We start from the raw sequence: 16,262 nt of genomic DNA, 5'->3' as shown, positions 1-16,262 counted from the left end.
GTGAATCCCAATAAGTATGAATTTTTTGTGGAGTGATGAAATGTTCTAAAATTAGGTACTTCTAAATTGTACAAATTTGTGAATATACTAAAAACCACTGAACTGTATACCTTAGGTGGATGAATTTTACATGTGAATTATGTCTCATAAAACCTTTATGAAAATGGTGGTGGCAAACAAAAAAACCTCAAATACATTTTCTCAAACTATTGTTGGTAGTAACCGGGGCACAGATTCTCCATACATCCATTCAACAGTCAGGCGTCTAACTCTTGATTTCAGCTCAGGTCATGAGTTCAGGGTCCTGATTTGAGCCTCACAGTGGGCTCTGCACTCAGCGGGGAGTCTGCTTGCGGATTTTCTCTCTCTCCCACCTCCCCCCCCCCGCCTACAACCATTCACACATGCAGTCTCTGCTTGCAGAAGCAACAGCAGCTTAGTTTCCTGTCCAGGGGCTTTGGCCTAAGGGGCAGCCTCCAGTTTAGACCACATCTAGGGGCCTGTGGGTGTGTTCCTCGGGAACGGAGGGTAGTGGCTGCAGCCCTTGCACACTATCCTTCAGACTCACTTAAGCTCACTGGCATCTCCCAGAAAGGAGCTTAGACCCTTGTCCAGTGCACCCGTGTTTGCAGCTGTCACCAGGGGCCATCTCTACATGGCTTGGTTCCAGTGGCCTGTGGGTCTTATACTCATTGATCCCGCAGGACTGTAACCAGCAGAGAAAGAGTTCTTACACAGCTACCACCCCCCTCAAGGACACAGCAAGAGGTAACAGACCCAGGAGCTCCACTTTCTGTGAAGGACACCTGTCCGCTTATCACCATGACTGCAGACTGCAGCCTGAGGTACAGGCTTGTGATGAAGGACACCTGTAAGGCCTGAGTGTAATCATTTCCAGAGGTCTGGAGGACAATCACTATCTCTATGCGCTCTCTCTGCTGTGCTCCAGAGCACCAGCATCTCCCGGAGGGGAGCTCTTGCATGTGTCTGGTGGGCTAGGGGACCTATCAGGTTGGCATACATCTGAGGCCTTCCTCGGCAACAGAGGCTGGGGGATGCCATCTCTGTGCTCTCCCTGTGCCCACGGGTATTTTTGCAAATGACACCTCCAGATCACCTGGCCCTGGTGGCCTTCAGAGCTTACACATGTGGTCCCACAGGACTTTATCTATTTGTAGTCTTTAAACACTGCTGCCTGAAGGTCTGACTTCCAATCAGCCTGCATCTAGGTGCTGACTGTGATCTTCCCCTTTGGGACACTGACCTTGGCATACCCTCAACTATGGGGAGCTATTAAAAATAAAATAGTCTGCTTGGACAATCAGAAAGTTTGAGAGACAACCAAGAGCTAGAGTGGGTTTGAACGGTAAGGTTCATCTCCTACACATGGCCGCTCCTTAAGACTGGGAGAGGTGGTCTCGTCTAATGCATTGAAACCAGCAGATAGTCAAGGAAAATGAAGAAACGGAGGAAAATGTTCCAAACAAAAGAGCAAGATAAAACTTCGGCAGCAAGGGGGGATCCCTTCATAAAGTGGAGATAAGTAACTTCCCTGATAAAGTGCTCACGGTAATGGCCATCAGGCTGCTCACTGGAATACTGGGGAAGATGATGGAATAGGAGGATCCTGAGTTCACCTTGTGGCAAAGACACCCAAGAGAGCAGCCACCTCCATGTGACTAACTGAAAACTGGCAGAACAGACCTCCCATAGCTAATCACACAGAGGAGGTCACATCCTAAGAGAAGGGAGGGGCAGAGGTGTGGTTGGAAACCAAACCCCCACTGTGATTAACAGAAAATGGGAGGGACATCACAAGCATGGTGAGGCGAGAGGATAGGACCCCACGCCAGGCACCTGGAGAGCAAAGGGAAACTGCGTCCCTACCCTTAAAATGTCAGCATACGTAACTCTACCCAAGACACAGCACAGAAGCAGTAGTGAAAAACAGCTGGGACTTACCTTAGAACATGTGCTGGAAGGGCAGGGATCTGAAGATTTCTCTAGGGACAAAGTACTGGTGGGCACCATTTCTTTTTCCCAGCCTAGATAGCCAAGGCAAGCCAAGGGTAGCAAGTGAAGGGGAGCCAGTGCTAACACTCTCCATCCACCTTACATGCTCTGCCCTGGCATTCTCCAGACCCCCTGCCTCCCAACCAGCACACCCACCCATCTCAGCAAGCATCCCTCCAGAGCAGGTCCTACCCTGCCACACCTGGGAGGCAACCCTGGCCCGGATACCACTACTCCAAAGTGACTCCTGCCCTGGGAAGATGAGGGGATGTTCCTACAGCCGGCTGCACAGGGAACAAGCCTATCCTTTGGTGGGCCTGCTCTGATGCAGGCAGCTAGCCTGACTGCTGGCCCCACCCATTCGTGAACTCAGGCCTCTCAACACCATAGGGAGCAAACCCTGCCTGGTGCACCCACAGCAGGCAAAGTGGGTCATCATAGCTGGTTGTGCTGAAGGCAGTTAGCTCAGCCACAACAGGAGGACACATGCAGCCCACACAGGGGATGCCCTTGGAGCACCTGGTTCTGTTGACTGGGGGGATTGCATGATAGCACATCACAGGACCTCTTTTACACAAGGCTACTACTTTCAAACCAGGAATTGAAGCTGACTGACCTAATACATAGAAACAAACAGACAAAATGAGGAGCCAGAGGGATATGTCCCAAATAAAAGAACAAGATAAAATCACAATAAAAAGCTAAATGAATGGACATAAACAATATGGCTGATAAAGAATTCAAGGCAATGGTCATAAAGGTACTCTCTGCACTTGAGAAAAGAATGTATGAACTCAGAATGTCAACAAAGAGAAAATACAAAAAGAACCAGCTGGATGGAAAGATTTCAGTAACAAAGAATACACTCGAGGGAATCAAGCAGATTAGAGGATGCAGAAGAACAGATCAGCAGTCTGGAAGACAGGGTAATGGAAAGTGGCCAAGCTGAACAGCAAAAAGAAAAAAGAATAAAAATTAGAGTAAGTTAAAGGGCATTCTGTAACATCATCAAGCATAATAACATGCACATTATAGGGATCCCAGAAGAGAGAAAAGGGCAGAATACTTACTCGAAAACTTCCCTAATCTAAGGAAGGAAACAGACATCCAGGCCCAAGAAGCACACAGAGCCTCTAACAAGATGGAGCCAAGGATATCTACACCAAGACACATAACAATTAAAAGATAATGAGAATCTATGGGCTAAGTGGGTAATGAGTATTAAGGAGGGCACTTGTGATGAGCAGTGGGTATTATAGGTAAGTGATGAATCACTAAGTTCTACACCTGAAACCAATTTTACCATATATGATAACTAACTAGAATTTAAGTAAAAATCTGGGGGTTGGGAATCAAGAGAAAAGAAAACTGGTATTTGCAAGGGAAACCCCATAAGCCTTATCATTCATAATTGAAACACAGTTTCCCAGATAATCAAAAGCCAAAGGAGTTCATCACCACTAAACTAGCCTTACAAGAAATGTCAAAGGGACTTCTTTAAGCTTAAAAAAAAAGTGCTAATTAGTGACAAGAAAACATACAAAAGTATAAATCTTACTGGTAAGAATTAAATAGTAAAAGTGGTGGATTAAGCTCTTATAAATCTGGTAGAAGGTTAAAAGACAAAGTAGTAAAAATAACTATAACTACAAAAATTAGGAATACACAAGATGAAATGTGACATCAAAAACAAAATGTGGGAAATGGGAGTAAAGATGTAGAGCTTTAGAATGCAAACTTAAGTTGTTTTCAAGTTAAAATAGACAGTTATAAATATAAGTAGTTACATGTAAGCTTCATGGTAACAATAAAGTAAAACCTGTAGTTGATACACAGAAGATAAAAAGAATCTAAGCATACCACTAAAGCAAGTCATCAAGTCACAAAATAAGAGAGCAAAAGAAATGAATAGAAAGGAACTATAAAACAACCAAAAAGCAGTTTTTTAAATGACTAAGTATACACCTATCAACTGTTGCTTTAAGTGAATGAAATGAATTAAATTAAATGAATTAAATTTTCCAATCAAAATCAGCTACATGAAGTAGCCAAATGGATAAGAAAACAAGACCCATGCATATGCTGCCAACAAAAGACTCACTTCATACATAAAGATACACACAGGCTGAAAATGAAGGAATGGAAAAAGATATACCAAGCAAACAGAAACCAAAAGAAAGAGGGGATAGCTATTTTATATCAGACAAAATAGAGTTTAAACATAGACTATATAAGAGACATTACATAATAATAAAGGGGTCAGTCCAACAAGAGGCTATAACATTTATAAATATTTATGGACCCAATATAGGAGCACCTAAATATATGAAACAAAGATTTAACAGACCAAATAGACAGCAATAGCAGGGGACTTTATTACCCAACTTACCTCAATGGCTAGATCACCCAGACAGAAAATAAATGAGGAAACATCAGCCTTAAACAATGTATTAGACCATATAGACTGAACAGATATACCAAACACTCCATCAAAAATCAACAGAAGGGGCGCCTGGGTAGCTCAGTGGGTTAAGCATCTGCCTTCGGCTCAGGTCGTGATCTCAGGATCCTGGGATCAAGCCCCGCATCGGACTCTCTGCTCAGTGGGGAGCCTGCTTCCCCCTCTCTCTCTCTGCCTGCCTCTCTGCCTACTTGTGACCTCTCTGTCAAATAAATAAATAAAATCTAAAAAAAAAAAAAAAAAATCAACAGAAAACATATTCTTCTCAAATGTACATGAAGCATTTGAGAATGTACATATATTAGGCCACAAGATCATATATTAGGCCACAAGACAAGTTAAATTAAATTTAAGAAGACTGAAATCCTACCAAACATCTTTTCTGACCACAGTGATATAAAAGTAGAAATCAATTACAAAAGGAAAACTGGAAAATTCACCAATATGTGAAGATTAAACAACATGCTACTAAATAAACCAGTAGATCAAAGAAGAGATCAAAAAATTCCTTGAGACAAATGAAAATGGAAATACAACATACCAAAACTTACAGGATGCTGCAAAAGCAGTTCTAAGAGACTTCATAGCAATAAATACCCACCTCCATAGACAAGAAAAGCTCAGATAAGTAACCTACGTTTACATCTCAAAGAACTAGAAAATGAAGTCCAAAGTTAGCAGAAGGTAGGAAATAACAAAAACAAGAGCAGAAGGGAATGCAATGCCGACTAAGACACCATAAAAGCTCAATGAAAATAAGAGCTGGTTCTTTAAAAGGATAAAACTGACAAAACTATAGCTAGACTCACCAAGAAAAAGAGAGAGCAGACTCAATTTTAAGTAAAATCAGAAAGGAAAGTAGAGATATTACAACTAATACCACAGAAATACAAAGATCATAGGAGACTATTCTGAACAATTATTGACAGGAAATTTGACAAGCTAGAAGAAATGGATAAATTCCTAGAAACATAAACCTACCAAGACTGAATAACAAAGAAAAGAGAATACATGAACAGACAGATTAGTAGTAAGGAGATTAAATCAGTAATCAAAAACTTCCCAACAAACAAGTCCACAGCCAGAGGGCTTTACTGGTGCATTCTATCACCAGTATAAAATCTGATTTTATACTATCAAACAATGCAAAGAATTAATACTATCCTTCTCAAACTTTTCGAAAAAAGAGAAGAGAGACTACTTCTAAACTAATTTTACAAAGCCATCATTATCTCGATACCAAAACCAGAGAAGTATGCCACAAGAAAATTACAGGCCAATATCTCTGATGAACATAGATGCAAAAATCCTCAACAAAATATCAGCAAACTGAATTCAACAATATATTGAAAGGATAATACACCATGAGAAGTGGGATTTATTGCAAGGAGGCAGGGATGGTTCAATATCCATATATCAATCAGTGGGATACATTCACAAAATGAAGGATAAAAATAATACCTCAATAGATACAGAAAAGCATTTGACGAAATTCAGCCTCCATTTAGAATAAAATAACTCTCAACAAAGTGAATAGAGAGGCCTCAATGGTGAAAAGCTGAAAACTTTCTAAGATCAGAAACAAGACAAGGATGTGCCCATTCTTGCCATTTTTGTTCAACGTAGTATTACATTGAACAAAAGCATTAAGGAGGGCATGTGATATGATGAGTACTGGGTGTTATATGCAACTAATGAATCTTTGAACACTATACCAAAAACTAATAAGTACTATATGTTGGCTTTATGTTGTACAGTATGTACTAATGATATACTATATGTTGAATTTAAATTTTTTTTATATTTATTTTTTTTTTAATTTTTAATTTTTTATTTTTTATAAACATATATTTTTATCCCCAGGGGTACAGGTCTGTGAATCACCAGGTTTACACACTTCACAGCACTCACCAAATCACATACCCTCCCCAATGTCCATAATCCCACCCCCTTCTCCCAAACCCCCTCCCCCCGGCAACCCTCAGTTTGTTTCGTGAGATTAAGAGTCACTTATGGTTTGTCTCCCTCCCAATCCCATCTTGTTTCATTTATTCTTCTTCTACCCACTTAAGCCTCCATGTTGCATCACCACTTCCTCATATCAGGGAGATCATATGATAGTTGTCTTTCTCTGCTTGACTTATTTCGCTAAGCATGATACGCTCTAGTTCCATCCATGTTGTTGCAAATGGCAAGATTTCATTTCTTTTGATGGCTGCATAGTATTCCATTGTGTATATATACCACATCTTCTTGATCCATTCATCTGTTGATGGACATCTAGGTTCTTTCCATAGTTTGGCTATTGTGGACATTGCTCCTATAAACATTCGGGTGCATATGTCCCTTTGGATCACTACATTTGTATCTTTAGGGTAAATACCCAATAGTGCAATTGCTGGGTCATAGGGCAGTTCTATTTTCAACATTTTGAGGAACCTCCATGCTGTTTTCCAGAGTGGCTGCACCAGCTTGCATTCCCACCAACAGTGTAGGAGGGTTCCCCTTTCTCCGCATCCTCGCCAGCATCTGTCATTTCCTGATTTGTTGATTTTAGCCATTCTGACTGGTGTGAGGTGATATCTCATTGTGGTTTTGATTTGTATTTCCCTGATGCCGAGTGAAAAAGAAAGCCAACGTTGGTGGCATCACAATTCCGGAAGACATGAATTTAAATTTTTAAAAATCCCATTCAACTAACATATTTTTTTATGAAGATAAAAGTGTTTTCAAGTGTATGGGGTGGGGTGGAGTCCTAACCAGAGACATTAGAGGGAAAAAAGAAAAGGCATCCAAATTAGAAAGGAAGAAGTAAAACTGTCACTATTCACAAATGGCACGATTTTATATATAGAAGATCCTAAAGATTCCACTAAACAAACAAACAAAACACCCATTAGAACTAGTAAATGAATTCAGTAAAGTTGCAGGATAAAAAACCAGTATACCAATATCTGTTACATTTCCATACGCTAATTACGAATGCTAAGACAAATTAAGAAAATGTCTCCACTCACAATTGCGTCAAAGAAAATACCTAGGAATAAATTAACCAAGGAGTGAAAGATCTGTACATTGAAACCTTATGAGACATTGATGAAAGAAATTGAAGATGACATAAATAAATGCAAAGATATTCCATGCTCATGGATTGGAAGGATATTTTTAAACTGTCCATACTAGCCAAAGCAATTCAATCCTATCCCTATCAAAATTCCATAGAGATCCATTCATCTGTTGATGGACATCTAGGTTCTTTCCATAGTTTGGTGATTGTGGACATTGCTGCTATAAACATTCGGGTGCACGTGCCCCTTTGGATCACTACATTTGTATCTTTAGGGTAAATACCCAGTAGTGCAATTGCTGGGTCATAGGGCAGTTCTATTTTCAACATTTTGAGGAACCTCCATGCTGTTTTCCAGAGTGGCTGCACCCGCTTGCATTCCCACCAACAGTGTAGGGTTGCTGGGGGAAGGGGGTTTGGGAGAAGGGGGTGGGATTATGGACATTGGGGAGGGTATGTGCTTTGGTGAGTGCTGCGAAGTGTGTAAACCTGGTGATTCACAGACCTGTACCCCTGGGGATAAAAATATATGTTTATAAAAAATAAAAAATTAAAAAAAAATTCCATAGAGATTCTTCATAGAAATAGAACAATCCTAAAATCTGTATGAAACCACAAAACACCCCTAAGAGCCAAAGCCATCTTAAGAATAAAAAAGCTAGAAGCATTTTGAAATGTGATTTCAAACTCTATTATAAAGGCACAGTAATGAGAACAGAACAGTATAGTACTGGCATAAAAACAGACATGTAGATTGTGGAACAGATCATGGACCAGAATAGAAAAATAAGCCCATACATATCTGGTCAATTAACTGACAAAGGAGCCAAGAATACATATCAGCAAAAGAACAGTATCTTCAATGACTAGTGTTAGGCAGACTGGAGCCATATGCAAAATCATGAAGTGTACATCATACACAAAAATTAACTCAAAATGGATTAAAGACATAAGACCTGAAACCATAAAATCCCTAGAAGAAAACATAAGCAGTACGCCCCTTGACCATCAGTCTTGGTGATGATTTTTTTCATCTGACACCAAAAGCAAAGGCAACAAAGGCAAAAATAAACAATTGGAACTATATCAAACTAAAAAGCTCCTACACAGCAAAGGAAACTTTAGAAAAAATGAAAGGGGTACGCCTGGGTGGCTCAGTGGGTTAAAGCCTCTGCCTTCGGCTCAGGTCATGATCCCAGGGTCTTGGGATCGAGCCCCGCATCAGGCTCTTTGCTCATCGGAGAGCCTGCTTCCTCCTCTCTCTCTCTGCCTGCCTCTCTGCCTACTTGTGATCTCTGTCAAATAAATAAATAAAAATCTTTAAAAAAGAAAAAAAATGAAAGGCAGCCCAACCCTCCATTAATAGATGAATGGATAAAGAAGATGTATTATATGTATACAATGGAATACTATTCAGCCACAAAAAAGAATGAAATCTGGCCATTTGCAATATTGTGGATGGAGCTAGAGGGTCTTATGGTAAGCAAAATCATGAAGAGAAAGACAAATATCATATGATTACACACATGTGGATTTTAAGAAATAAAACAAATGAACACATGGAAAAAGAGAGAAAGACAAACCAAGGAATGGACTCTTAACTATAGAGAACAAACTGATGGCCACCAGAAGGGAGGTAGGCTGGGGGGGATGGGCATTTAAAATAGGTGATGGAGGTTAAGGAGTGCACTTATCATGATGAGCACCAGGGATTGTTGAATCACTGTATTATACACCTGAAATTAATATAACACTCTGTGTTAGCTGGAATTAAAATTACAACTTGAAGAAGTTAAAAGAAAAATTCTTTTTCTAACTATATGTGATGACAGGTGTTAACTAGACTTGCTGTGGTGATCATTTCAGAATGTAAACAATTACCAAATCATATTGTACACCTGAAACATACTAATATGTGGTGTGTCAGCTATACCTCATTTAAAAAAAAAAAAAAAAGAGGGACGCCTGGGTGGCTCAGTTGGCTGGACGACTGCCTTCGGCTCGGGTCATGATCCTGGAGTCCCAGGATCGAGTCCCGCATCGGACTCCCAGCTCCATGGGGAGTCTGCTTCTCTCTCTGACCTTCTCCTCGTTCATGCTCTCTCTCACTGTCTCTCTCTCAAGTAAATAAATGTTTATAAAAATATTTAAAAAAAGAAAAAGAAAAAAGAAATTACAGTAGAGGGTGAGAAGTCACCCAGACTTGTCGTTTGTTTGCCTTGTTTGGCCACTTGGGATTTGAGTGGAGCCCAGAATAGGCTTCTTCAAAAGGAAATTTACCTTTTAGTTAATCTGAATATAACCTTACAGGCATTTCTTTGAAAAAATAACTGAATGTTGTATTTTTGAATCTTTCCTATAAAAATACATGTTCCTTTTTTTTTTTGAATTGTACATTAATGGTGTTCTTTAAGAAAAACTAAATGCCCATTATTTTTCCTCTCTTTTAGTACTATCATCTGCATTATAATGGACTATGATGTAATAACATGAGCTAACTTCTGGATGGTTCTCAAAGGGAAAGGATACTGCTTTCTGATTGTATCACCTTCTCTCCAGATTGGGAAAAAAGCACTGAAGACCAGTTTCTGAAAAGATTGACGGCTGGTTATCTTTACCATCCTCCTTTACTCAAGGACTTCAGAACCGAAATGTTCCCCCAGTATGATATATTGATTTTCAGTATGCAAATGGACTGAATCACATAGATGTTTCTCAGCCAGTAACTGTATGCAAATCACATCTTCCAAAGTATGGATTGCTCCAATCAGAAAAAAGGCTATCATTGGTTGTTGAGCTCTAAGAACTTAAACTGTATTGTGTGAACAGTACCTTACATTTCTAAAATCCCAAGACATAAGAAAAATATGCAGACATACAGATATATAGGCCAACTCTTAGTGATAATATGAAATATACTTAAAGAGCTTTTAAAACTTTGTATTTTTGTACAAAATATTTGCCTTTTTACAATTTTTTCCTTTTCTTCCTTTTTTTTTTTTTTTTTTTTTTTTTTTTGTCCTTTAACCAATATAATACATGGAGCCAAAGAAAACAATAATGGTACTAATAAAAAAAACTCCTAGGGTTTCTTGTCAGATTTAATTCTACCCAATGGCAAAAAATTTTTTTTCAATTGTGGTTTTAAAAAAATATTAAATATATATGTGTATATATTTTTTAATGTAGCATTTCCTCAGAAGAGTCAATCACTTGAAATGTCTACAAATATCCTTTCAGATTTTTCCAGGGTACGGTCAAGCCTGAACATATACATGGCTCAGTCAGGTGGGCTGTGTATCGAGTCCATCACCAGCCAGCATTCTTGTGTGCCTGGCTGGGCCCGGAGGAAGTGGTCAACTCAGGATGTGCTTCTGCTTCATTTTGGTGGACGTTAGGGGTGGTAGAAAGGTATCTGTTGGAAAAGACAGAGCACCTAGAAAGCCTTGTTTTGTGGCTACGGTATGAATGTGTGTGGTATCAGACTCATAATAGAGTTGCTAATGATTGTCAGGAAAGTATAGCATCCTGTCAACCAAGGACAGAGATACAAGAAAGATGGGGAAAGCTATACGCTATCTGGAAAGTTTAAGGTCACCTTCCCAAAAGCATAACTCCAAGGCACATGCATAATGAAATGCGAGAGTCAACTTTTGGCCACTACACTGAACGCCTGCAACGAACCTTTCCTCTGAGTCCATCCTCCTCCTATTCCTTGACTTGCCATTGAAAAGTTTAACAAGAAATGTGCTGAAAATAGGCATTAGATATCATTGATTCTCAAAGGTAAGATTTCTATCCAACAGAATTCCTCTCCTCCCCTTCCAAGGAGCTTCCCAGGCAGTGCTGCTACCTATCCCAAATAAAATGGTAAAAGAATAAAGACAGAGTTTGACTTTCACACCTGTAGCTGTGTGGACTATGTTGTCTTACCCCTGGTCACCATCCATGCCATCTCCCATCTCTGCAGCCCCAAGTGGCCATCTCCTCAGCACCTTTATGCCCTGATGCCCGGTCCATGTAGCCTGGTCAGGTGGACAGGACCCACTGGCATCTGGGCCCCATGATACAAGGCAAGCACTGGACTCTAGTACTTATTCAGGCTCAAGACCATTCATAGATGAAACCCAACCCCTCAAGACCTTTCAGAGACTAAACCAAATCGCCTATTTGTCCTTTTCCTGTTTAAGTAATTAAGATTCATGCCCCAAAGCAACTTAAATGTCTTCTGCCCCCATGAGAAGGGAATAGGTAGTTCCCACAGCTGGGACTGTGCCTGTCCTAGCCCTGAACTTACAGTGCTCTCATTGTCAAGCACTACAGCAAGTGCTTGAGTCAGACAATTTCATGTCCTCCCAGCAGCCCTATGAAGCAGGCTTTTCAACCCTCCCCACTGACAGAAAAGGGGAGGATCAGAAGAGTTGACATCATTTTCTCGGTCACACCATCACCAGTGAGACAGGATTCAGATCTGAGCTCTGAAAATGATGTTCTTTAGAAACCAAGGACCTTCTTAATACCACCCTGAATAAAACCAGATCTGAGTATCTCACATTATAAGATGCCTCACATGCTTCTCTGTGCATTTAGCTATTTACACACCAGGCTTCTGTTCACCTACTCACAGCTGATGCTCTTTTGGGAGGAGAGATTTAATGAACTATGATGTCTTCAGGCACGTGATTTCCTACATGCTGAGAGAAGGGAATTTTTTCTTCCTTACTGGCTCTTGTAAAGGATGAATCCACACCAGGAGGGGGGGGGGGACCCTTTCTGCTTCTCTTACAAATATTCGTCTGTTCCCCCACCACCCTTCCAATTTGAAGGAGCTAAAATTTAAGCTAAATCAGACAACAAACAGTAATAGCCACTCCTATTTTAAAACCCAGATGTTTAAGGAAGTAGGAAGCTATATAAGTCAGGTAACAATACCGAGCATATCCTTTTTGCCTCAGATGACAAAGCTGGTCTCTTCTTGAAAAAGTAAGCATATTAACTCATTCATGACTCAAAGAAGTCACACAAGAAGAGTAACAGTTTAAATATGTTTGGCATTTTCACCTACATTATCTCCTCTAATCTTCATACAAAACCTATTGCCCTTTATCTTTTTAAAGGATTTATTTATTTGAGACAGAGAGTACAAGTGGGGTGAGAGGGAGACTGAGAATCTCAAGCAGGAACCCCTCTGAGCATGGAGCCTGATGGGGGCTCGATCTCACAACCCTGAGATCATGACCCAAGCTGAAATCAAGAGTCCATGGTTTAACCGACGGAACCTCTCAGGGGCCCCTTGTCCCTACTTTAGAAATTAGAAAACAGGGACTACTTGGAAGACCTGCTGTTGCCCACATTGCTGTCACAGTAGCCTTCAAAAATGCAAATCTGATCCGGATCCTCATTCTTAATTCAAAATCCAAGTCCATCCTACCCCAAATCCTCAGCCTAGCACATTACAGAGAATCACGAGTTCCCACTCACACCTCCAGCCTTCCTCTGACTGCAACCCCACCCTCCTTCCACAGGCACCCAAACAGCCTTCCAAGCCAGCTGCACTTACCCCACGCTCTTTCTCACCCCCACACTTCAACTGACTCCTTCCTCATCTTTTTTTCTTGGAAAGAACCTTCTTTAAGACTCAGCCCAAGCATCACTTCTTGCCTGATTCCTTTCCCAACAAACGCACCTTGAAAGTAGAGCTGATTCCTCTTTCCACGCCAAACACTATGCACAAGTGTGCTGGATGAAACAATAAAACTCCTTCCCTGTGTTAGATGTCTACAGATTAGTTGCAAGACCAAAAAACGACTGAATTGGAAGAGAGGAAAGTGAATGTGGCCAGTCAGTTATAAAATCATAAAAGCACCAAAGAGTGGGAGAAGTCAAGCAAGAGAAATGAAGGAATTCATGTTACTCATAATTGCTTATTATACATCCATATATTGGATCTAAGTATATTATACATGTCATTCCATCAACATAAATGGAAGAAGATAGACTGAAAAAAATCAGATGATAAAACAGTTTCATCCTTTTACCAAAGTATGGCCCTGAGTCTGGGAAAAGCTTTAGAAACTTTTTCTAAATGGCAGTGTGATCAAGTATCTCTTCTCTTGCTATTATACTCAACAATTTTACAAGTACAGGTGGACTTCCCAGTGTTTTTGAGATGTTGCTGTATACAATAGTTCCATTTTCCTAGGAAGAATCCCTTAATGGAATGGTATCATATTTATTCTATAATCACAAAGGAGATATTGGAAAGATTTTGCTTCACCTGTTCATCGTTTTTCCTCGCCTCCTAGATATTCTTGTTCAAGTAAGTACATAGCATGCCCAGTTGGGCAAAAGTCCAGAAAAAAAAGCAAGCTTAAGCAAACCAACTTTAGGGCCTGGGTGGCTCAGTTGGTTAAGCCTCTGCCTTTGGCTCAGGTCATGATCTCAGGGTCCTGGGATAGAGCCCCACTTCGGGCTCCCTGCTCAGTAGGGAGCCTGCTTCTTCCTCTCTTTCTGCCCCTCCTTCCTACTCATGAGCCCTCGCTCTCTTAAATATATATATATATATATATATATGTATATAATATATATATATATATATATTATATATATATGTATATTATATACATATAATATACATATATATATAATATATATATATATATTATATACATATATATATATATATATAATATATATATATATATATATATATATATATATATAATTTTTTTTTAAATGGGCATAACCAAAGGATCTCGATTTAGTCTTCTTGACCAGGTATGGAGAACTGTCCTTTGACCAGTCTTCTAATCTTTGGTGCCAGAGTTTACTGTACTCTTTACATGTCACACATTGCTGTGACCCACCGAATCATGGCTGGAAACTACAGGGAATTATAGGTGTCTTAGAATCAATTCCTGGAGCACCTGGGTGGCTCTGTGGGTTAAGCGGCTACCTTCAGCTCAGGTCATGACCCCGGGGTCCTGGGATCATGCCCCTCGTCCAGCTCCTCCCTCAGCAGGGAGCTTGCTTCTCCCTCTCCCTCTGCCTGCCGCTCCACCTGCTTGTGCTCTCTATCTCTGTCAAATAAATAAATGAATTTTTTTTTTAAATAAAATCAATTCCTGTGCCATGGAGCAGGAGCCACGCCAGGCCTGACAAGCCTCCCCTGGGTATCTGCTGCCCCGGCAGCCTGGGCTATAGAGAGAACACACATGGAACAAAATGGCCCCAACTAAGACATACCCACAGTGAGTAGAAAAGCCACCTCAACCTCCAGAGCCTTCAGCAGAGCCACCTGGCCAACCCACAGACCCATGAAACGTATGTTCCATTGAGATTTGGGGGTTGTTTATTACACAGCATTACTGAAGCAAGAGCTAACTGATAATAGGTCCTTGGGTTCTAACCCAATTACTCTATATATGGCTATTTTTTGTCTGTCCCTCCAGATCCCTTCTCCACCATTCTCCTGGACTTTGGGAGGTAAATCTTTATGGGTTTCATTGGTTTCTGGTTTCCAATTGGTTTGGTCAATGAAATGGCAGGAGAGAAAGAGCAAAGTGGGCGATTTATTTCCCTGACCTCCTTGCTGAACTTCTCCCTGCATCCCTCAGCTAAAGGCCACACATCCTGTTAGGTGGTCCAGCTCTCTCTCTGGGTCCAGAAGTGACAAATTCCTCTTACACACCACAAAACAAACAAACACACACACACACACACACACACACACACACACACACACACACACCTCCCCCATAATTGTTCAAAGCTGCACCAACTTCAAGATTCCACACTATCCTTTATTATCTTCTCCAAACCTGCTGTAGCTTTGTCAATTACCCCTTTAATACACTCTCAATTACTCAGCTTTACTGCGCCATCTTTTCCTCATTGGCCCCTGACTGATAACCTTTCTTCCTCTACCCCATCTCCACCTCGATGCCTCTACCCTGCCAAGCAGTGTGTTCCCCACTTTCTCTTCATGGATCAAAATGTGACTTCCCTTTCAAGGCACAACCCCTCTTTCAAAACACTTCCTCCAAAATCTCTACCTCCCAGTGACCTCTCCCTTCCCTTATCGCCCCAAGATCAATTGCTGAAACCACACCGTCAATACTTTGTTTTATACCAAAGCATAGCAGTGTGTAAGCTGTGCTCCAGGTAGCCAAAGGATCTTGTGAAGGTGCCACAGTAGTTGAGAGGAGGGTATTTGTGTAGCAGAGATCCAGATGCCTTTTCAGATGGCTATGTATTTATCTCGTATATGAGGTTTCTTCCGAAGTTCACTGTTTAAAAAAAAGTTAAAAATTTTGATACAGTACACTAATCTTTAATGTCTTATGCATTGAGTCATAGCTACTCAAAAGGCAGAAAAATCAATTTAAATATCTCCAAAATCAGGGAATTTGTGTTCTCCCTTTGCTATAGGGGCAGATGGATAATGGATAGATGGAAGGATTGAAGCACAGATGGATGCATCGGTGGGCAGGTGCACAGATGGTAGATGAATGGCGTGCATGAGTGGATGAATGGATACATGCCTCCATGGATAGAGAGAAGGATGGAAGCATGTATGTGAAGGTTCTGGCCTCATCATAAGCAGTTTCTTCACAGGCTCTACCTACTTGCTCATGATCTATAGGGACATGTCTTTTTGCTCCTACACAAATCCCCCTGAAAGTATCTCTCCTGAAACTTTAAACTCCAAAAGGTCAACTA

General features: G+C 40.6%; 1 protein-coding gene and 1 long non-coding RNA gene across 4 annotated transcripts in view; one reads left to right on the top strand and one right to left on the bottom strand.

Annotated features, from left to right (window-relative positions):
* COLEC12 (collectin subfamily member 12) overlaps positions 1–11,442 on the top strand; it is a 194,658-nt gene extending 183,216 nt beyond the window's left edge. The window contains exon 10 of the mRNA XM_059139033.1: positions 9,992–11,442. Within this exon, the coding sequence (XP_058995016.1) occupies positions 9,992–10,011 (20 nt within the window). The 3' untranslated portion in view covers positions 10,012–11,442. The remainder of the gene's footprint in view (positions 1–9,991) is intronic.
* LOC131811028 (uncharacterized) overlaps positions 1–16,262 on the bottom strand; it is an 81,555-nt gene that overhangs the window by 8,122 nt on the left and 57,171 nt on the right. The gene's annotated exons all lie outside the window — the stretch shown is intronic.

The sequence above is a fragment of the Mustela lutreola genome, chromosome 11 (genome assembly GCF_030435805.1).
Source record: "Mustela lutreola isolate mMusLut2 chromosome 11, mMusLut2.pri, whole genome shotgun sequence".
NCBI lineage: Eukaryota > Metazoa > Chordata > Mammalia > Carnivora > Mustelidae > Mustela > Mustela lutreola.
Note: the sequence above shows the minus strand (reverse complement) of the source record. Positions and strands in the feature narration are given on the sequence as shown.